This window comes from Manihot esculenta, chromosome 8, assembly GCF_001659605.2.
Source record: "Manihot esculenta cultivar AM560-2 chromosome 8, M.esculenta_v8, whole genome shotgun sequence".
NCBI classification, from domain to species: Eukaryota; Viridiplantae; Streptophyta; class Magnoliopsida; order Malpighiales; family Euphorbiaceae; genus Manihot; species Manihot esculenta.
The window spans coordinates 6,020,776-6,045,592 of NC_035168.2; the positions used below are offsets into that span (position 1 = coordinate 6,020,776).

At 29.0% G+C, this 24,817-nt stretch overlaps 1 protein-coding gene across 1 annotated transcript; it reads right to left on the bottom strand.

Moving 5' to 3' along the window:
• Positions 1-261: 261 nt before the first annotated feature.
• LOC110620344 lies at positions 262-1,760 on the bottom strand. Its single transcript, XM_021764045.2, has 2 exons — positions 1,561-1,760; positions 262-1,110 (listed from the first exon to the last, which is right to left on the bottom strand). The coding sequence occupies exons 1-2, from the start codon at positions 1,675-1,677 to the stop codon at positions 535-537; spliced, it is 693 nt and encodes a 230-aa protein (XP_021619737.1). The 5' UTR covers positions 1,678-1,760; the 3' UTR covers positions 262-534.
• Positions 1,761-24,817: the final 23,057 nt, after the last annotated feature.

Genomic DNA, 24,817 nt, shown 5'->3' on the forward strand with positions numbered 1-24,817 from the left:
TTATATATTTTAAGTTTTTGTTAATACTAATAATAGTAAAAGAAAAGAAAAATTAAAATTTAAAGTGTAAGGAATATTTAGTTAATTTAACCATTTCAATTTTTATTATTTTTAAATAATTTTAATATATTAATTTTAATGACAAAAATTAAGACAACTAAGCACTCATTCCCCCCCTGCTCAGATTGTCTGAGAAAATCCATTTCTTATGCATCTTCATCAACGAAACACTGAAAAAATTAAAGTAAAAAAGCTGCAACGTTGTCTAAAAACAACAGCATAACATTATTTTTGAAAATTATTATCCATGATATCTGGGCATTTTAAGTTTTACAGGAAAATAAAAAACAGAAACTACAACACTGGAAGCCATGAGAAGCTCCATCAATTCAAGTAAACAAGCTAGCACAGGCATATAGTGCTCTTGACTCAGAATCACACATGCTTTTTATTTTTATTTTTTCTTTCTTTGTAGTAGTAGTAGTAGTTAAGGTTTATTGGCATGAGCAGTTTTTGAAGACATCCGGAGAAAGCTCACCGGAGAAGATTGAACGACTTGCGCTGCGGAGCCACGCAATGCAAGAAAGCAGCTGCAAAGATGGAACTTCCGATGAAAAGCACAGGCACAACGTCAGGAGGAGAGTTGGCTATGACTGCACACATATAAGCTCCAATTTTAGAAGACACTGAGATTAGTAGCCATGGAAGGATTGGAAGCTTGTGCATAAGGATTGTGATCAAGGCCATTGATGCAAAAAAGATGATGGAGTTAAAGTAAAGGAGCAGGGGGAACATTCCGCCGGAATGATTACTTGAGACTTTGACAGGAAGCAAATTCGGCAGCTGAAAGGCTACGAGAAGGCTCCCTGCTGCTGCACAAGTTGAAATCAGTAACAGCAAATGAGCGCTTCTGTTTCGGAACTCGGAGCTGCCAATGGACCCTGGAGGAGGTGGCTCGTGATCCAGCTTCATAACTACATTCTGAAATCGAAAGTTGCTCTGACGATTTTTCTGTTCAACCGTGTCTTTTCCTCTTAAAGCTTCAGCATTTTCTGTTGTTTCCAGAGACGACATTGAATCTTCAATTTTCTCATCTTCTATCATTATAACCTGTGATGCCAAGAAAACAGAGGAATGATTCCATGATTCTTTTCTGTTCTGTTCTGTTCTGTTCTGTTTTGTTCACCATTTATTCTTATCAATACACAAATATTGATTAAAAATTGCAGAGAAAAAAAATCTTATAAAAAATTCATTGACCGCTGTTGGGACTTCAAGATCAAATTCATTCATATTCCAATCAATCTGAAAGGTAAAAATATAATCACAGTTTCTTTATTATTTCAAACATCAAAACTGGAAATTGCAAATTTAAAGAACAAAACTGGAAAAACCTTAGAGTCAATGAATTATTCTAAGCATAATCACTTATACTCTGTTATTTCAACATCTACTCTTAGTACAAGGTCTCCCCATTTTTGCTAGACATCTAATAAACTTAAACGAAGCATGAAAAAGAAAATATTTTCCGGGAAAGAAAGATTTTACCGGAAAACTGACCTGATAGCCGGTACCCTTTCCTGGGTTGGTCTCGGGGAAAGTAAAGAGAGTGCGCACATCTGTCAACTGCAATTTTTTTCGGAAGTATTGGAATGTTTCACTTAGAAAGAAATCCATGGGCACACCAAGATGAGCTGCTAGAGCAAAGAAATCAAGAATACAAAGGTTTTCTGTATGTGTTTTCTTCCCCTTCTTATTTGTCAATTTTACCCTTTTCTCAAAATAAATTGAACTATTAAAAATTAAAGAAAATTCTTAACTTCTAGTCAACTGTATTGATTTTGTCTCTTGTTTTATTTAATTTACACTTTATTTATTTGAAGAACATTTTTTATTTTATTATAATTTATTCTGAGTGATTTTGATGGATTTTTTTTTTTTTAATTTGTTTACGATTTGTATAACAAAACCGTGTGGAAAAAGGTGGTAACTCTTCTTTTTGGGCGTTTATACATCACAAAATGAAATTTCATGGAAAAGGTTTCACCCCTCCACAATCAACTTGTAAATATTTAATGTTTACTAATTTGAATTTTTTTAAAAAAAAATTATGATATAATTATTTTAATATGACCAAAAAGAAAATCATACATAGCAGTGTGTGAACACTGAAATTAGACCAGCAACTTCATACACTAAAAATCAAACTGAGCAAATTTAGTTTGATTTTGAATTGGAATTCGAAATTTTATAATTTTACTCAAGAAACCTCTAAATTTTCATTTAATTTATTTGTTTTTTTATTAGTTTTTATATTTAAAATTAAAGAATTTAATTCTTTTTTAATTTAAAAAATTACATGTTAAAAATGTGAATCTATTTTTTTTTTTGTAAATAAAATTTTCAGACGAATAATTTCAAGTTTAATAAAAATAAAAGCTGATTCATATTCTTTTTCTTCTTTTACTAGAAAATGGATGTAGAATACGGTCAGCTTTGCAGAACAATCGTTTGAAGGTAACGAGTAATTAGTTACAACAAACCTTGACCAGTTCTTTCTTAATAAACTAATTTTAATAAAGTGAAAAAATCATGTCAAGGAAGCTTCTTATAGTCAAGCGGAAAAATCACGTCAAGGAAGCTTCTGATAGTCATTGATTTATTAGTATTTATCAAAAAAATATAATCTCGTTTCTGAGATCAATATATGAAAGTTAAATTTTGAAAATAAAATGGGTTAATTTATTAAATAATAAAATATTTTTAATAAATATTTACACTATTTATGAAAATTAAATTCCTAAGAGAAAATAAGCGGAACCATTAATATAATTATTTTAGTAAAAAATATTTCCAAAACCGCGTGACGAAGTCAATGAACTGAGAAGGGTTGTTACTCGGCAATTTACAATGGAAATTCATACGCTATAATACTTAAATACCCAAAATAACAACAATAATAACAATAATACCACTCATAAGACTTTCTGTTTATCAATTACAAGAACCTTGGACAAGTATCAAACATCCCGGAATTAACAAGCTTTTGTATTTCCGGTGGATTATAAGGATGGCACTCCGATTAAGCTCTGAGACAAAGGACACAATTCTGAAGGTACTGGGAATATCTAATGCATCTTCGCTGACGCTGGTTTCTCTTCTCCCGAGCTCTTCTTCTGCAGAAGCTCACCAGTTTCATGCAGGGGAAATATTATCTGGCCATTTGCCTCTGAACTTTTATATACTCACATTTGCAACAAACAATATTATTGTTTGTACAGGGGCCATCGCAGTTCTCATGTGGTCAATTCCTTGTAGACCAATTCTGGTGTACACGTTGATCAGTGTTGTTGCTCTTTATGGTTTGTTAATGCTTAAAATCATGCCCAAGTTCGTAGTTGGAGTTTTGGGCATTGAATTTTCGAGCTATGCTCTTGTTTGGTCGTTGGCTTTAACCTTCATTTCCGCGGCGTTTGTGGGGTACCATTTTGTGAAATATGCTTGTTTGGGTCTCTCCAAACTCGGTACATGGGTGGTGGCAAAGCTAAAGCTAGACACTGCCTGGATCTATGTCTGTTCTACTCAGCAGACGCTTGCTGCTGACATGCACAGCTTTCTGCTCGCAGTGAGTCGTTGGGTGCACGGTAAGGACTTTTCCTTTTGCCATATTTTTAACTTTTTCCCAATAGTTTTTAACCTAGCATTGAAAGTTAATTTTGAATATATTTGAGAAGTTGCATCAAATTGAATTTATTTTTTTATTATAGTTTTTTATTTGGAATTATGACAGAATTATACTGAATTAGAGAATAAAATTAGAAGAATGTAAAAAAATTATAGCGATAAATTACATGTTATTTGGATTTGTTAAAATAATAATTTTAAATAATAAAAAAATAAATAAAAATTATAAAATGGAGAGATAAAATATTAAAATATAATTAATAATAATTTATCTGTAATATACAGTATATTGACCAAAACATACATGGTTGAAGTTAATGATACAAATTATATTTTATTTTGATTGGATAAAAATAATATGGGATTTTTTTTATTGTGTAGGAAGTGTGTGATTTACTTGGATTGGGTTTTTGTTTAAATTTAAATTATATATAAATTTTAGAAAAATTGATTAAAAATATAAGTTTATTTTTCCCAAGAGAAAACAAAAATTTATGTTTTCATAAAGAAAACAGTTTCAATTCAATTGAAACTGGGCCTCCATTTATTCTCTGAAAATATTTTTACAAAAATAATTTATTTTTAAAAAATTAAAAATGTTTTTCATTATTTAGGTGAAATATAGTAAAAAATAATGGTGGTGATATATATATACATGTACAAGTCTAGTGATATCAATAAAAATTTTAAGTGTTATTAAAAAAAATTCTTTCATAAAATAATTTAATTTTTTTAATTAAAAAAATTTTATTAATTAGTTTTCTAAACGTCTTAATCATTATAAAATATATACAAAATATTTTTCTAAAAATAATTTTCGTTCAATAGTCGAAGTCTTGATCATTATCCATGTTTCTAATTCTATTTTATGGTTATTTTTATGCCAATTTTTTTTTTAAAAAAATAAACTCTTACTTTTTTTCTAACAATTTTTTTTTAAAAAATTGGATTTTTGATAAGCATTAAATACTATAATCAGCTTTACTTCCGTTTAAAATTTAAAAGTTTATTGCAAAATACTTTATTTGACTTTTAATTTTTATATCAACTGTTTTTAGATTATATTTGATCGGTTCGATTCAAAATCAAACTGAAACTGAATAAATCAAAACTTAAAATTTAAATTAAACTGAATTTTTAAAATAATTTAATTTAATTAATTTTTTCAATTTAAATCAAATAATACTAACGATATCTTGGTTAAAAATAATTTTTTCTATTAATTTTTTAATTATAATCATCGTTAATATAAAATAAAATTATTAAATTTTATTAAATATTAAGAAAAATTTTAAATTTTTATTTAGAAAATAAATAATTAATCGATTAATGAGAAATTATCTTGAAAATTAAAAAAAAATTGAATTATAATAATCTGTTTTTTTTTTAATTATTGTACTAGGATAAAAACAAATTACAAGTTCACTTCTTTAAACGATCCCAAAGTAAATTTATAGCAGTAACTTTCATTCCAGGGATTTTAGGGTTTATTTGCTTTTTACTGTGTGTTTGGTAAATGAATTTTTTTTAAAGTAATATAAGATAATTAAAGATAAAGTATCAAAATTTCCCTAATAATCTAATTTAATTAATCGAAAAAATAAAATTTTTAAAAATTTTGAAATATTCAAAAACCTAACCATTATTAAAAAAAAAAAATCATTATTTTATAAGCTCTTATGTCACCTGCTAAAACTTTCTTCCCTGCTAAGTTAATTTTAGGGGTGAGCATTCGCTTGGTTCGGTTCAAAATCGAACTGAACCGAATAAATCAAAAATTAAAATTATAGTATTTATAAAAATCAAATCGAACTGATTTTGATTAGAAATCAAATCGAACTGAACCGGTCTGATTCAGTTCGATTTAATTGGTTTCGATTTTTTAATAAATTTTTTATTTTTTACACTTTATTTTTAATATTTTAAAATTTAATTAAAATATTTTAATTTTAATATAATTTAATTTCTCTATATTATTGATTCGATTTTTTTATTATTTTCTTATCAAAATCGAATCGAACTGAAATAACTGAAATTTTTAAAATTAAAAATCAAACTGAATGGAATTAAATAAAAAATTAAACTAAAATTTTAAATTAATTTAGTTCGATTGATTTTTTCAGTTTAAACCGAACACCACTGTGATTAATTTTATTGAGCAGATGGTTGAAGAGTGAGGTGCAGCTTTTTCAATTGGTGCTTGGATATCATCGTGTGCTTATGTGAAGGTACTTAATTTTATTCTCATGCAAGTTTAATCAATTTCTATTCATGTAAAATACATTTATGATAAATTAATATTATAATAATAAAAATTAAATTTAATTGATTTTTTTTTTAAAATAAAAATCAAAAATTGAAGAATAAAATCTGAAATTTTTCAGATTTATTCAAATACACATACCACTATATATTAAGACTATGACTGTAAATTTAATTAGCTATTAAAATTAATATATTATAATAATATTAAATTATTTAGGGAAATTAATGTAAAATTATATAGGAAAATTAAATATCTTAATAAAGAGAATTTTAAATTTAAAAGGAAATCCATTGCAAAAAAAAAATTTAAATGAAGATGAATATTCAAAAAATAATTATTACATCAAAAGAATATTTTCTATTAAATAATTTTTGTAGTTCTCTAAATATTAAAAATATATAAAAATAATAATTTCCTCTAAAATATTTTATGCAAAACAAGTAGAAGTTGAATATGAATTTTAAACTTCCAAAACAAGATATTTAACGCAAATCTAAATTCATTGATTTAAATGCATGAATTAGAAAAAATATAAAAATTTTTTTATATATTTCAAGAATGAATTTTTTTAAATAATAAAATTTTTATTTAATAATAAAAAAACTTGACATATTAGAACCAAACTAAGTCAAGACTAATAGGTCTCTCCATGTGAAAAACTATGGAACAATCTCATCAGAAATAATATTTGAAAGAAAGCTCAGAACCTCAAGGCCAATTCAAAAATTATATAGATTCAGATTCCTAAGAGAGTAAAAGTCAACAATAAAAAATTACCTGTCCAAATTCAGATAAAATTTCATGTTCGGATTGAATAACACTTAACTATCATTCGGTCGGTTCGATTGAAAATCGAATTAAATTGAATAAATTAAAATATGAAGTTTTGATATTTATAAAAATCAAATCAAATCGATTTTAATCAGAAATTAAATTGAATTGAACCGATCCGATTCAGTTCGATTTACTGGTTTGAATTTTTAATAATTTTTTTTACTTTATTTTTAGTATTTTAAAATTTAATTGAAATATTTTAATCTTAATATGATCTAATGTCTTTAAATTATTAAAAATAATATACTATTATCACTATTCAGTTCGGTTCGATTTTTTTGATTTTTTCAGATTAAAACTAAATCGAACTAAAATAACCGAAAATTTTAAAATTAAAAATCGAATCGAACCAAAATAAATAAAAAAACCAAACTAAAGTTTTAAATTAATTCGATTCAATAAGTTTTTTTCGATTTGAACCTAATAAATCTGATCTTTCTCTTACTCCATAATAGATCTGGTTTTCTTCTTACTCCATCATATGGGTCCATCATATGGGTCTCTCAATGTTCGATTTGATGAAAGGATCTGCAAAATAAGAAAAAATGGTCAGGGGTCTATCGGGGATGCCCCCGGTGGAGACCCTCCGACGTTCAAGTCAGGTTCATGAACTAGGATAGTATAGATAGGCAAGAGTTGCAGAGAAAAATAAAGTAAAAAAAAATATATGGAGCCGAGGAAGTTACCTCCTCGGCAGTTATTACATGAGTGGCAAGAGGGTAAATCCTTAAACTCTATTTATGACCGCGTGGCCTAAGAATTGCTCCTGTCAAAAGCGTCCTTTCCTTGCCTTTTTATTTCTTTATCTCTTTACTTTGATGTTTGAATGTATGGCGATCTGGAGATGTGTATTTGATGATGAATGATATTTCACCTCGGCCTGTACCTTATTATTATTTTTTACTCAGACAGTCTTCTTGCTTTGTCAATTTTACTTATTTAATGGACCAGGCTATCTCTACTGGGACTTTGCTAGTCGAACTGACCCGGGCTAAGAGCTCGGCGTCTGTCTAAGCTTCTGACTTGCGGGTTTTTCTTATTCTCATGAGGGCATTTCTGTTTTTGGCTCATGACCTCATCAGTGCTGCGAGCTCAGATATATAATACCTAGAGGAATGTCTTATTTGCATGAGTGCCCCACATTAGACGATTTTAAATCTTGTTCTTGTTACGAGCTCGGACATCTTGTCCCTCTAGATGTAACCTTCTGCCAGTCAGTGCGGTCTGAGCTGTGTGCTCCACTGGGATAGCTTGGCCTTTTGTCGTCTTCCTCTTCCTGGGTCATCTTTGCTAAGTGTTTATTTACTGTAGGTTAATCCGAGCTGCGGGCACGACTCTTCACTTTCGTTTATCCTTTTGTGCATTTCGCATTGGCAGGCCTTTTCATATAGGGAGCTCGGCTCTTTGTTGTTTCTTCTACACTCAGCTTTATTCAGCTTGATTGTTTACTTGTTGTGAGTCTGTCCGTACTGCGAGTTCGGAAGCTCGAATTTTTATTCTTTGCTTAGGCTTTTATGCCTATAGCCCGTGATACTGCTTGTGCTATGAGCTCAAGAGTTCGGGATTTCGTTTTCTTTACTTTGGTGTCCCGAGCTCTTTTGTGAAGTCGTACTTAATTTCTTACTTTCTTGTCTAGCCTTACACAAGTTATGTTTCAGCCTGACTGCTTGTTTGTTCAGCTTTTAACCTTTCTTTTATAGGTTTATAGCCTCGCCAGCACAGACATAAGGCTCAACAGGGAGGTATGTCTGGCCGCTCTGGGTTTTTGAGAAGATCGACCCCGGTCGAAGAGGTTGGACTATCTATTTTGGGTTTGACCATACTAGGGTTCAATTCTTTTGTATCCAATGAGTCAAGACTTTCTACTGCCCCATCCAATCATTCAGAATGGTTCATTTGGCCTTTTACATTGCTTCTGTCCCCTTGATTCTTTATCTGAGCATTTGACCCTTGAGTATGTCTCGGTTGTTTGGGTTTTTTGCTGCCGAGTGCTTTCCGAGCTGTCTTCCCTCAAGCGTTTTTTCGAGCTCTTTGCTGCTTAGACCTTTCTCTAGGCTAGCCGAGCTGGTTTAGTGCTAGCGGTCAATTCTCAAGGTTAGTGCCTCCTATGATTGTCCCTAGTCCTTTGTTTGGTTCTCTATCTTGGTATGCATTTTGCTTAGGATTCGCCTCGCCTTAATTTGATCTGCCTATTGGATTTACCAGTTCGAGCTCATTTTATTGAGATCGGCGTGGTGCTTTGACACTTTGGCGTCGTAAGCCTTGCATTGGCCTTTAGTAGGTCACATTGCTACATGATATAGGCGTTGGGGCGCCTTAGTTTAATTTCGTTATATGTTGGCTATTTTGCGAGATTGAGGTCTTATTAGCCTGTAACCCGAGCTATTTTGAAAGGTCGGATTCAGATTTTTTATTTCTGTTCCAGCACCCTCTTGAGATCAGCATGGCGCTTTGGCGCTTTTGGCTGTTATGTGAGATCAAAGTCTCTTTACCTTATGACCCGAGCTCATTTGGGAGGTCGGAGTTTAACTTTTCATTTATGGTCCAGTGCCCCAATATTTTATGTGAGGTCGGAGCTGTGTTCTTTTGAGCTGTGTTCTTTTGAGTTGTTTTTGCGTGTTGTCATCGTACGCCGCTGTTTGCTGTAAGTATACAGTTTTTTTTTAATAAAAGGTGAAAGAGTAGTTTCCTTCATCCTCTCAGCTTGGTTTTGTGGTGCTGGCAATCATTTTCCTAGACCAGTCACCTACCTCGCTGAGGGCTTGCTCAAGATTCAGACTCTTAGGCCTTACTGTCGCTTCTAGGCTCTTTAGCCTTGCATGGGATTCATACTCATTGGCCTTACTGTCGCTTCGTCATGTCAGCCGGTTTTGTGGTGTCGGGGGTCATTTTCCGAGGCCGGTCACCTACCTCACTGAGGTCTTGTACCAGATTTAGGCTCTTAGGCCTTACTGTTGCTTCCAGGCTCTCTAGCCTTGTATGGGATTCAGGCTCATTGGCCTTACTGTTGCTTCATCATCTTAGCCGATTTTGTGGTGCCGGGGGTCATTTTTCGAGGTTGGTCACCTACCTCACTGAGGTCTTGCGTAAAATTCAGGCTCTTAGGCCTTACTGTCGCTTCCAGGCTCTCTAGCCTTGCATGGGATTCAGGCTCACTGGCCTTACTATCGATTCATCATCTCAGCCGATTTTGTGGTGCCGGGGGTCATTTTCCGAGGCCGGTCACCTACCTCACTGAGGTCTTGCGCAAGATTTAGGCTTTTAGACTTTACTGTCGCTTCCAAGCTCTTTAGCCTTGCATGGGATTCAGGCTCATTGGCCTTACTGTCGATTCGCCATCTCAGCCGGTTTTATGGTGCTGGGGGTCATTTTCCGAGGCTGGTCACCTACCTCATTGAGGTCTTGCGCAAGATTCAGCCTCTTAAGCCTTACTGTAGCTTCCAGGCTCTCTAGCCTTGCATGGGATTCAAGCTCATTGGCCTTAGTGTCGCTTTGTCATCTCAGCCGGTTTTGTGGTGCCGGGGGTCATTTTCTGAGGCCGGTCACTTACCTCACTGAGGTCTTGCACAAGATTCAGGCTCTTAGGTTTTACTGTCGCTTCCAGGCTCTCTATCCTTGCATGGGATTCAGGCTCATTGGCCTTACTGTCGCTTCGTCATCTCAGCTGGTTTTGTGGTGCCAGGAGTCATTTTCCGAGACCGGTCACCTACAGAATTTTTTCTGCAAAATAAGAGTTTGCACAGAGTGTATATAATAAGGATGCTCATTGTCAATTCAATAATATTCATCAATAAATAATATGTTGCACATGTCACTTAGTTTCATATTTTAGATGAATGTAAATATTAGCTCTAACTAATAATATTAACTCATATAATTTAGAGATTCAATAAATAATATTTTGCATGTGTAAATTTCTCCAAGATTTTTCAATCTATAAAATACATGATCTTTTTCTTAGGAATGTCTGTACTAATATTTTAATGTTATGTAAGCAATTATCAAGATATTTAACCTCAGAGAAGTATACTTTAATTAAATTTAGCATTATTATTTACATACAAAGCATATCTCTTAATAATCTATAAAATCTTTTGTATTCAATAATAATTAATAAAAAACAATTGCCAGTAACTAAAGGCAGTCTTGATATTCTAAAGCAAAATAATAAGCATACACAGCAAGAGGCAATTTTGAACAGTTTGAGTCTTTTCACCTGAGCTCTTCCGCCGATCTATTTTTCATCATTTGTTGTGCAGTCCGACCTCGCCTATTTGTTGTCTAGTCAGAGAGATGTCCAATCTATCCAACTTGCTTCATTTTTTCTCGCAGATCCTTCTTTTTTTGTATTTTATTTTATTTTTTATTTATTAATTTTCGCTCTAATTTACTAACTTGGGACTCTATAGCCGACCTGCCCATTTAACCTTTACAACATATATACAGCCGACCTCACAATTTCAACAAATATATACATCACTTATTTTATTTATTTTTTTTCCTATAGAAAATATTAAAATTTTATACTCATAGATAAGTATTTCGATCTGAAATTTCACTTCACCAGGTTTCAAAGAAAAAGTTAGTAGTAATAAAATTCAATAAATATTAAAATAAACTATCTGAAAGACTATCAAAATATTCTTGAACATAATGAATCTTTTTTTTAGCTGGGTTATTGTAAACCTCCAGCTTCCTTTTTGTATAAACTTTTATACTTTTATGTGGATCTCAATGGGTGAATTTAGGAACTTTAAAGATAGTAAAAATCTCTTTTGTTCACACAGACGGCGCCATTTGATAAATCTGATCTTCCTCTTACTCCATGATATATAGATCTGATTTTCTTCTTGCTCCATCATATGGGTCTCTCAATGTTCGATTTGGTAAAAGGACCTGCAAAATAAGGAAAAATGGTCAGAGGTCTACCGGGGATGCCCCCGGTGGAGACCCTCCGATGTTCAAGTCAGGTTCATGAACTAGGGTAGTATGGATAGGCAAGAATTGCAGAGAAAAATAAAGTAAAAAAAAATATGGAGTCGAGGAAGAAGCCGGCCCCATAAGAAGGAAATGGAAGACCCCCTCTCTTTTTACCTGTCCCTCATGTTCCTGCTATTGTGTTGTCTATCTATGTCACTCAGCCCCTATGTACGGACGTGTCAGACTCCCTTTTCACGTCAGACGGCCATTTAATTCCCCCGACGCGCATGCGGGCAGGACTGTGAAGTGACTGGACTAGCTCATCTCCCTCACATCACATCACCGGGCTGGGCATCTTCCTGCTGGGTCTGGACTCGCGGGTAACCCATCCGGCCCGACGTATTTGGGTCGAGGCCTGAGATGCTGAGTTGGTCAACCTAAGAAGGATTTGATAGGTTTTGGGCCATTGTTCTCCTCTTGAACCCGGTCTCATCCAGAATAGAGGAAGTTCGGTAGTCATCAGAATCAAATACTGCTCACTTCTACCTCTTTATAATCCCATCACAATAATAATTCATTGCACTATAATAAATATTTTATCAATTTTTAAGATGTATAATACATTTATTTAGGATATTTTAAAATTATTTATTTATATAAATTTGAATTAAGATATTTTAAAAATGAAAAATATTTTATTTATTTAAAATATCTTAAAATCATAAAATACTCTTATAATTAAATATTTTTTAAGAAAAACTTTAAAAGTATATTAAAAGGAAAGTATTAATAAATGTTAAATAAAATACATTTTTATTGATAAATTATAAAATTTTAATTTTAATTTTAATTATATATAATATATTAAGAGACAATTATTGATATAAAATAAAATAAATAAATTTTTTTTTTTTTTAAAAACACATAGTGGATGTAGGACAATCCCATCCCACGTCAGAAGAAGGGAAGGGAGGAGGAGGGGTTCTCCTTTTCCATAAAAAGAAAGCCCTTCTCTCTCCTGACATGTTAGAGATTTATAATATTTATAGATGTGAAAAGAATTTAAAATATTTTAGATATAATAAAAAATATAGTTAAATTTATTTTTAAATAATTTTTAAGTTTGAGCTTTTTATCCACGAATTCATTTAATATTTTATGAATTGAAGTCAAGTTTATATATAAAGTTTGATTCGAACTCAAATTTTTAAATTTTTTTAATAAATGAATTTAAACTTTATAAATTTTAACTCGGTTCGGTTTGATTATACTATTAAAAGCCAAATCATATATATACTCTAAAAAAATTAAATAGAAATAAACCTCTTTAGAATATCTTAGAATGGAATTCATAAGTTTTTCTCCAAATTCTATTATTTCTTTCATTCCAAATTTCCCATGAGATCATATAGTGCATAAAAATATCATCCCTATAATGTCTCTAGCTAGATGAAATAAAGAAAACCCTAAAGGAACTAATTAATTTGCACTGAACTGAATTCATGCATTACCAATAGTCTCGTTCAACTGAATACGAGAGATAATATCCACATTCACTAGTAAAAGTAATTCATTAAGTAATTGAAAATTCAAACTAAGTCCATCCTTACTAATAAGACCTGTCACCTTCGTATTCTCTACCCGAGTTGTCTCTAAGTGAAAATTCTCATCTGAATTCAATTAGGGATCATTTCAAATATCAATGAGCTGTCCATCACTCATTTGCCATTGAATATACTCTTAAGATCTACAAAAACACTCTTCCAAATTTTTCCTTAAAGATAACAGAAAATCTGCCTCTTTTTTTCACTTAGAAAAGATAGGTCAAGATACCTCCCATGATTTAAAAAATATGAATGGCTTTATATTTCTACGAGAATAATAAATTTTAAAATATTACAATTGTTAATATTGTTAAACAATGTATCGGCTAATCTATATTCATTTTTTGTTTTTCCCTAACAAGCAGGAAAGCAACTGAAAGAGTGTAGATTGATGGACATATCCTCAAATCGAATAAAGCGCACGTATTATTATATTTTACATTCTTACACTTTTTTTTTGGGACATTTTGTGATTTGAGGATGGATGCTTATCCCAAATAATCCTATGCATGCCGATGCAACGTACGTACTCGTATTTTGATTTGAAAAAATTTCATGGATGGATTATTATTATTATTAAATTGAATTATTTGGAAATTCTTGATTTTAAACGGAAAAATTAGGAATTAAAATTTTATATCTCAACAGATTAGTAATTTTTAAAGGAAAAACTATCATTTTTTCAGTTTTGTACTTTGCTTTCGATCAACAATAGAATTTAAAACTTCGTTTTTCAATTAAAATTGATAGAAAAATCGCACAATAGATTTCCTGTTCCTTCAATTTCATTTATTATTATCTCATTCATTCTTTCCTTTTCTTTCATTTCATTTATTCTCATTTTTTATTTCTCTTTTCTCTTTTCTCATCTTCATCATCTTTTCCTTATTTTCTCTAATTTCACTCTTTTTTTTTTACTTATTTTTCATTTTCTTCATCAACTTTTCTTATTTTTCAACTTTTTTACATTTTTTTCATTTTCTTTTTATCACATTCCCTTTCATTATTCTGCATTTTCTTTTCTTTTAAAAAATAAAATATATTAAAAATTTATATATAGAAATATTAATAATTAAAAAAATTATTTTGTATTAATAATTAAAAATTTTTTATAATAGATATATTATTTTTAATTATTTATATATAGAGCTATTTTAAATTAAATAATATATTTATTATAAAATAGTTATAATTATTATTATAAAATAAAATTGATTACTATTTAAAATATGAATTATATATAATAATTAAATTATTTATTTTTAATTTTAATTTTAAAAATTAATTAAAATTACATTCAAATATAAAACAAAAGAAGTAATATTAATTAAGATATATTCATGAATAATTTTATAGTTTCAACAAAAGATCTCAAACCTGAACCACACAAATTGGGCATGATGGATGAATCAGATTAGTCGGTTTCGATTTATAGATTAATACCCAAGTAGTCGTTTTCAAACGACATTTAGCCATCACTTGGAAAAAAAAAAAAAAAAATTCTTCAATTTGAACCTTTGACCAACGATATATGCATGCTTCGCCGCCCCAGCATCAGCGTCCATCCCACGCTGCTTATTTTAGAAATTGAATCTAAAATGGAATATGCTTGCTTCTAAAAAAATTTTATTATTTAATTTATTGAATATAAAAAATATATTTCATTAAATTATAATAAATTATTTTTTTAAAAAATAAAAATTAAAAATTGATAGTGTAAAATTTAAAATTTAGAGTTATTTAGATACTTTTGTTATCAAATTAAGTCTATAAATATAAATTATGATAAATTATATAATTAAGTATATCATATTAATCGAATTGTGATATACATAAGTTGTGCAATTCCTCGGTATTTCAAGTGACGTAATGGCGAAAAATGAAAACAAACTTTTTGAAGTCAAAATCAGTGGGCAAAATCTTGCCTAGTCTCCGGTGAGGGTTTGATTGAGATTCGAGGAGTTGCCTGATATTGCTGTTTTCCTTTGAAATGGAAATTGAAATCGGAATTAGAACATAAAATTTTTCAAATTTAAGTTATAGTATAAATTAATTAAATTTATACTAATATAATTATTTAATTTTCCCTGCTATAGAATTTTCTGAAAAAAAACAAAGCATTTAAAATAAAATTTCTCCAAAACTTAAAAATTAAGGGAAAAAGGGAGAGAGAGAACTGCAAATTCCTTAGACAACTATAGTTGATAAGTATATAACAAACAAATGAACAAAGATACAAACGAAACATTTATATATATAAAGATTTGATAGATTTTGTATAAGCTCGCCTATGGATCGATCTTTCTTTCTCCTCTCTGCTTCTTGCTTCTGCCATGGATGATCAAGTACTTCTGCTTTTGTTAATAGCAGCAGAAGCCTTATTGGTGTGATTGTTGGTTGAAAGAACAAGGCTTAAGCTTGTGGAATGTTGGCGATCGTCGGAGGTGTCTCGCTTCTGAATCTGCAGAGGAAGACCTGATTTCTGGGCTGTATCTACACGAACTGATTGCGGACGTGGGTAGAAGAAATCAGTTGGGAAAAAGTAGTATTGTTGAAGACCAGCCATGGATTCTCTCTCTCTCTCTCTGTGCAGCTGAATATCAAGATTCAAGAAACTTAGTTTCAAGAACAAGAACTAAAGGAAGAGAGCTGCGCTTGGAGGAAAAGGAAAGTGAGGGAGGATTCTTGATTGGAAGATAGTGGCTTCCTACTCTTTATATAGAGAAGGGGGAAGAGACGGCTTTTATGACTAAAACCAATTTGTTTATAAAAATATTAATTAATTTTTACAGTAACTTGGAATTTCAATCTATTTTCTATTTGTTTATTTGTTTCTCGATTCCTTGGTGGAGATTTTATTCTCAAGAATATTCTTTTTTATTTTTAATTTTTTTAAAAATATTTACTATATTTAGCGCATTTGTAGCAGAAACTAATCAATATTTTAATTTTAAAAGATATATTTTTATAGTTTTATAATTTTTATTTTTTTAATTATTTTAAAATTATTATCTCACTTTTTTATTATAATAATATATAAATTAATTATTATAATGCTATTTAATTTTTAAGATATTTTTTAATACATCTTTTAATATTTAATAAAATTTAATATTTAAAATTATTCAAATATTATTTTTTAATATGTATAAAAAATAAAATAATTATAAATTATAAATCGGATGGCGTATTAAAATATCTTTTAATATTTTAAACAATATATCTCATTTATTTTGTAATCTTTATCTATATTATTTTTTATATGTATTAAAAAATATAATTTTTTATTAATTTTTTAGTTATATACTATTAAAAAAATATTTTAAAGAATTTTATAAAAATAAATAAGATTATAATAATTAATTTGTATGTTATAATAGTATGAAAAAATAAATAATAATTTTAAAATAATAAAATAAAAGAAAAATAAAAATTATAAAATAAAAAAAATTAATTAGTTATTTTATTAATTTTATTTATTAAGTGTTTTACTTCGTCCTATAATATTTATCCATTATTTTTTTATATATATTTTTATTAAGATCTATTAGTTTCAAAAATTTTCACATTTATAATTTAAATTTTTAATTTTAGATTAAAAGGTTTCAATTTTTAAATTTATGATAATGATAACAATTTTTTAAATTAATTTTAGTGAAATTTAAATTAATTTATCCAATTTATTATATATTATTTTTATTACATAAATAATTTAATTAATTAAAATTAAACTTTAATTAAGATTTTACTCTTAATTATATAAAATTCTTAAATTATATAATTGATATATTTCATTCGCTTGTACTTAAATAAAAATTTTTATTAAAAATTTTAGGTAATTAGAATTTAAGATCTTAATAAAAATTTAATTTAAATTAATGAAATTATTTACATAATAAAAATAATGACACAACAAATAAATTAATTTAAATATGATCAAAATTAATTTAAAAAATTACTATAATTACAACACATTTAAAAGTTAAGATTTTTTAATTTAAAATTAAAAATTTAAATTATAAGTATGACAACTTATAAAACTGAAAACTTTTTAACCAATAAACCTTTTATTAATTTTTTAATTATATTTATTTTAAATAAATTAAAATTTATTAAATATTAATAGATATTTTGAGATATTTTTATAAATAAAATAAAATTAAATATAATTATAATATTCAATTTATATATTATTATAGTGTTAAAAAATAAATAAAAATTATGGAATGGAAGTGATATAAAATGTAAAAATTTATTAATTTATTTTTTAATTTTATAAAAATATTTATTATTTAATTTTTTATATTAAAAATATTTTAAATTTTTATATAATATTTAATAATTAAAATTAACCTAAAAAAATTAATTAATAAATTTTTTAAAATTTGAAGCTGGAGTAAGCTGGAGCAATTAACCAGTGTGTACCAAGATTTTTAAGAAAATCATTTTCATATTTTATGATATTTAGGTATTTAGAAAAATTATTAATGAAAAATATTTTTTATATTAAAAAAATTAAGCAAATGATTTTCCATATTCAAAGCAGGAGCATTTTTTGCACTTTGATATTGTTATTAACGCATTATTTGGAATTATTAATTTTAAAAGAATTTTAAAAAATATTTTTTTTAATTTTTTTATTTGGAAAAATTATTTGTATAAGAATTCATTTTAAATATTTTTTTTTAAATTTTTTTGTTTGACAAAACTATTTGTGTAAGAATTCATTCGCTTGAATTCTTATAAGAATTCGCTTGAATTGTTATAAGAATTGATTTTGAATTAGAAGTAAATATTTTTAAAATTGTTAAAATTTTATAAAAAATAATTTCATTTAAAATTATTTGAATCAAAATTACTTAATTAAATTTGAGGAATTTTTTTTTATCTTTTTTAATTTTAAATTTATTTTTTATTTTTTTAATTAAGAATATCTCTTTGAAAAATTAATTTAATTTAATATTAAACTATTAATATTTAATGAATTTATTAATATTAATAAATTTTTTATATTATTTTTTAATTTAAAATTATATTTAAACTGATTTTAAATAAATAAATTTTTAAAAATTAAAATAAAATTTAATTTTATTAATAGAATTCAGATTTAAAAAAAAAAAAAAAACATACCAAGGACTATCAGATTTTCTATATCTAAATTTATTAACAAACTTTACTTTTTAACATTGCATTTAAACAAAAGAAAATAAATAGTTTTCTTGAAAAATGTTTGCTATATTTTTTAACATATAAATTATTATTTGCAAACTAGACAAATATATATATATTTTCAATAAATTCATTAATTATATTTTGTAAGTAACTTCTATAAAATATATTTTATTATTCCTCCACTTGATATGATTTATAAAAAAATCGAATTAATTCTTATAAAATTATATATTATTTTATTTATTTTAAAAATTAAAATTTTATAAATTAAAAAAATAATATATTTTAAACAAAAAAATTTGATAAAAAAATTAAATTTTTGCGAAATATTCACTTCTGCAATCAATTATATATAAATCTTAATAAAGACTTTAAAATATAAAAAATGATTTTTTAAAAATAAATTATTTTTTAAAAATAATTTATTTTTTAAATTAAAAAAAATATTTTCTATTAATTAAATTTTTTTAAATATTTAAATTATAAAAAATTAAAAAAATATTTTTTATAAAATAAATGTAGCTTAAGAGGCTCAACATAAAATGAAAAGTTTTTTATACTATTTTAAACAAGAAAAACTAAATTACTCTAAAAATTAATTCAAACATAAATATCATCCTAAACTAATATAAAAATTTGACATTAGTGGTCTCAGATTATTTATATTTTATTTTGTATTTATTTACGAAAAATTATTTATCTTAAAAGTATTTTCTTTAAAAATTATTTTTTAATAAGATAATTTATTTTTTATTGTTAATTTTAAAAGTAAAATATATTAACAAATTTATATATATAAGTCTTAATATAAAATTATCAAAATATGAAAAATAACTTCTTATTTTTAAAGAAAAATATTTACTTTTAAATGACTTAATTTTTTCTTTTATTAAAAAAAATTTTATCTTAACTAAATTTTTTGGAGTGCTCCAAAAACTAAGAAATATGTAAAATATTTTTTATTTTAAATGAAATAAATGGTGTTTTAAAAAGAGCTAAAAAAAAAATACTAAACATCTCAAATTCCAAAAGACATAGACTTAAAGAATTTGGTTTCAATTATTCGAAATAAATTTATAATTTAGACTCTGTTTATTTATGGAAAATAAATTATATTTAAAAAATATTTAAAATAACTTATTTTTTTAATTTTAATTTAAAAAATAAAATTATTAATAAATTTATATATATAGATGTTTTAATAAATTCAAAATATAGAAAATGAGTTTTGAAAGCCATTTTCCTTAAAATGATTTTTTTTATCAAGAAAATATTTTTTAAAGAGAAAGTCATTTTTTTAAAATATTTTTTTTAATTAAGAAAATATTTTCTATTAATTAAATTTTTTAGTACTACAAATACCAGATACAGAGTCTTAAATTTTAAATGAAATGTTAACACCTCAAAGTGCTAATTAAAATAAAATATTTTCCTCATGGTACTAGTTTCTGAGTTAACTTGGGTTTCTCTCTCCAAATTATAAAGGGTAAATGAATCAAACTATTCATGAGTTATTTGAGATTTCGATCGATAAAAATTCGATCGAGTTCAACTTGGTTTCTAAATGGCTAAACTCGAGCTTGGTTTTTAAACTCATTTAGTAAACGAGTCAAACTTTAACTCTGAAGTATTTGTCTTGTTAAAACTTATGAGTTTGACTAGTTTTCGAGTTCATGAGTAGATTTATGAATAGTTTTATTAAGTAATCTCTTTAAGCAGATTAAGATTAATATCATATGAGAAATAAGGTCAACCCTTGCATAAATGTCATGAACCAAACTTAAGTTTTCTATAATTAAATTATGCATATTTTAGTTACACTCTTAGAATTTACAAATATTCAGATTGTTAAACAAACTAAACATAAACTTATTAATAATCGACTCGAGTTCGAAATGAGAAAAATTCAAGTTTAACTTGACCTTAAAAAAAATTTAATGAATCCGATATAACACAATAATTGCCTATAGTAGGCCATGCACTGGCACTCGAAGATAAGGTCACGTAGTAAGAGTCTGATCAAATGATACCGATCCCACTGAGGGAAAAGAAGACTCGCACGCTTCAAGTCTCCGTCAAGATTCGCCCTCTCAACCTATAGGGTGAGGCTCCATGGGAAGTTACCGTTAAAGGATATTATATCTTAGATCTTCATTAAGTCTACAATAATGGGATTCTCTACCAATTAGTCAGTACCAACCAAATTTTTAGGAGATACGATAATTAACTCCATTCTCTTATAATATAAAAGCTAATGATCGCAAAAAATAAGGGACACATTCTTACACAACTATTCTTGAGTTTTAAACAATTCCTTACAGTCGTCATTTTCTTCAGTTTACTGACTTGAGCGTCAGAGTGACTACCATAGACTCTAACCACCTCACATTCTCTTTCTTGTAGAGTGGCCAATAGCAGCATAGCTTCATTTCAGCCACATCATTTGGTTCCGCTATCAAAAAATCCATTGAATTATCTTTATTTGGATTAAAACCGTTCTCTTATTCTCTTTCTCTTAAAAATAAATCTTTCTTTTCTCAAAATAACTGATAATTCACGAGTTGTTGCTAAGACTACTGCCAATAAGAGCATAATGATTTCCTCCACTTCTAGTAATGGACAAAATAGCCCATCGATAGTCAATGAGGTTGATTTGAGCAACCTAAATGATGAGTAGATGCTTCAATACATAAAAAAACTATAGGCCGCTCTCAGCAGTATAAAGCTCGCGAGGAGGTCTCCTTCATGGCTCCCAGGATAAGGGAGGAAGCGCATTGAAGGACTTAGACAGAGGTAATCCGAACGCAGTCAAAGAGGAAGGCAAAGCTAGAGGAAGAGGAGTCGTCAGACGACACTCCAAAGGATATTGACTGGAAGCTGATACAGGCTGCACAAAGGTATTAGAAAGAGCAGGAGGAGAATTATGGGCTGGACGATGTCTCGCCCCTTTCAGAAGAAATCTTGGCAAAGGTATTTCGCGCTAAGTTTAAACTTCCAAGTTTAGACAAATACGATAGAACAACAGATCTCAAAAGTCACCTAGCTATCTTTAAAACAATGTTGCAACTTCAGGATGTCAATGATTTCGTATTGTGTTGAGTGTTTTTATTAATACTCACAGGCTTGGCTCAGAAATGGTACCAATATCTGAGTCCAGATTCAATTCAAAATTTTATACAATTTGTTATGTTATTTAAATCTATATTTATTACTTATATACCTACTAAAAAGCTCTCATCTGGCTTGCTAAAGATTTATCAAGAAGAGAGAAAGTCTTTAAGAAGCTTTATCTCACGGTTTAATGTAGAAGCAATACAGATGGAAGAATGAAATCATGAGATAGCATGTGAAGCATTAAAAAAAGGAACGCGTAACTCCAAGTTCATGGATTCTCTAATAAAGAACCCAGCTGCTATGTACCGACAGCTAATGGGCAAAGTCTAGAAGTACATAAGACTAGATGACGAAGTTCAAGTATTGAGAGAGGACAAAAGGACGAGTCAAAAGCAAAATCAAGAACTAGAGAGGCGAGGATAGGAAGGAGACAAGAAAAGGCCACAAGGCAGGTTCCGCCAGGCCACAATCTAGGTGTTAGTCCTACTAAACAAGGCATCTTATTCCAGGCCACAAGGCAGATTTCGCCAGACCACAATCCGAGTATTAGTCCCGCTAAACAAGGCATCTTATTCCAGGCCATAAGACAGATTTCGCCAAACCATAATCTGAGTATTAGTCCCGCTAAACAAGGCATCTTATGCCAAGCCACAAGGCAAATTTCGGTAGACCAATTCTGCTGTTAGTCCCGCTAAATAAGGCATCTTATGCCAAGCCACAAAATGGGTTCTGCCACGCCATAATTCAGGTGTAAGTTTCGGTAAACAATGCATCTTATGCCAAGCCACAAGGCAGATTTCGTCAGGCCACAATCTAGGTGTTAGTCCTGCTCAATGAGAAATTTTATACCCAGGCCACAAGGCGAGTATCCGCCAGGCCACATGACCGGATGTTAGTCCATTTTACAAAGTTTCCAAGGCATTCTTATACCTAGGCCACAAGACGGGTTCTACCAAGTCATAGTTCTGGTGTTAATCCCGCTAAACAAGGCATTTTATATCAAGCCACAAAGTGGATATCTGCCAGGCCACATGACCAGATGATTAGTCCCGTTAACTAAAGCAAATTTCTACAAAAAAGCGCCATAAGGTGGGTAACTGCTAGGTGAGTCTTCGAGCGTTAGTTTCAAAAGACAAACAAATTTTTTTTTCAAAAAGCGCCACAAGGCGAGTAACTGCTAAGCAAGTCTTCCGGTATTAATCCCAAAAGACAAAGGCAAGTTTTCCGCCGAAAAGTGCCACAAAGCGGGTAACCGCTAGGCGAGTTTTTTGAGCGTTAGTCCCAAAAGACAAAGGCAAGTTTTTCTACCGAAAAGCGCCACAAGGCAAGTAACCAATAGGCGAGTCTTCGAACGTTAGTCCCAAAAGAAAAAGGCAAAGTTTTCTGCCGAAAAGCGCCACAAGGCAGATAATCGCTAGGCGAGTCTTCGAGCGTTAGTCCCAAAAGACAGAGACATGTTTTCCACAAAAAATCGTCACAAGATGAGTATTTGCTAGGTCACATGACCGGATGTTAGTCCCGCTTCAAGTTTCTAAGGCATTTTATACCAAGGCCGTAAAGCGGATATCTGCCAGGCCACATGACTGAGTGTTAGTCCCATTTTGCAAAAAGTCTCTAAGTCATTTCACGACCAAGACAATAGGAGGGTATCCGCCAAACTAACGACCGAGTTTAAGCCTGATTAATAAAATCCTCAAGTTGTTACCGTGACTGGATGTTAAGAGCAGGCAAAGTGATGCGACTGTGGAAGGACAATCTAAACAAGTCATGTGCCCCAATATAATTGTCACCTTTGAATATGAAAAATTGAAAACCAGCGGAGAGACTTCTGATATAACACAATAATCGCCCAAAGTAGGCCATGCGCTGGCACTCATAGATAGGGTCAGATGGTAAGGGTCTGATAAGATGATATCCAATCCCATTGAGGAAAAAGAAGACCTAGATACTTCAGGTTCCTACAGGGTGAGGCTCCATAGGAAGTTACCATTAAAAAGTATTATATCTTAGATCTCCGTTACGCCTACAATCACGGGATTTCCTACCAATTAGCTGGTACTAATAGGATTTTTAGGAGATATGATAATTAACCTCATCTTCTTACAGTATAAAAATTAATGATCGTAGAAACCAAGGTACGCATTTTTACACAACTACTTTTGAGTTCTAAGCAATTCATTGCATTCACCATTTTCTTTAGTTTACTAACTTGAGTATCGGAGTGGCTGTCATAGGCACCAACCCCTTCACATTCTCTTCCTTGCAAAATGGACAATCACGACACAGTTTCATTTCGGCTATATCAAAACTAAATTTGAATTTTTTTAAAATTCGATTCAATTCTATTTGTTTACACCCACCAAATTATATTTGGAAAAGTATAATCGATGTTCAAAATAGTATTACTAATGGTCTATGATGGCTAACTGGAACTGGTACCTCAATGAGAATTTAGCATGACCGTTGGTTGCCCAATCAGGTTGGTGGTAAGCTATGGAGTTCACCACAAACTCTCCCGGTTGATGCTTTGTTTCATGACTTAATTCTCCTGCATTCTATGTGTTTGAACTGAGTCTTTAATAATGTTTCTTATTATATTGCTAAACAATTTTTTATTGGTGGAGCTGAGATTATATGGCAGGATGATCCACCGCCATTCATTAATTGTTGACCTAGCTTCTATGGATGTAATTCCTTCTTAGTATTAATGCTGCACGTGTTTGTTCAGAAATAAAGTATTAGTTAATTAATGACATGTCAATAAAACAATTAAAAAGATTAGTTGTTAATTAATTAATTATATTTCATAAAATTTAATTACAATTTTGTAATCATATCATAATTATCTTTTAAATTGTGATAAAATAATGCGTAACATATATATTAAGAAAACGTGTTACATTTATATTGCATTTTACGAAGGTGTAGATTACAAATTTGGACTGTAGTGCACATTTTGTGGTTGAGATATGTGATGCGTACACCTAATTTGTGAGGTGGCTTCATTTTGCCTAAATATATAAATGAAAAAATCTTGAATAAATCGGATGTATATTTATCAATAGTATAAATATTATAAAAATTTATTGACTTAGTAAAAGATTTTAATCGGTTAATAATATTATTGAATTTATTAATAAATTTTAAAATTTATTGATAATCTTAACAAATATTTTATATAAAAATTTTATCAAAAAATTTAAAATTTATTGATAATACTAAC

Bases quoted from the DNA above. Each gene is read 5' to 3' on its own strand.
- LOC110620344 (XM_021764045.2), bottom strand. From the start codon at position 1,677: ATGGATTTCTTTCTAAGTGAAACATTCCAATACTTCCGAAAAAAATTG. The intron at 1,111-1,560 runs GTCAGTTTTCCG...TTGGCATCACAG, and splicing joins GAAAGGGTACCGGCTATCAG to GTTATAATGATAGAAGATGA.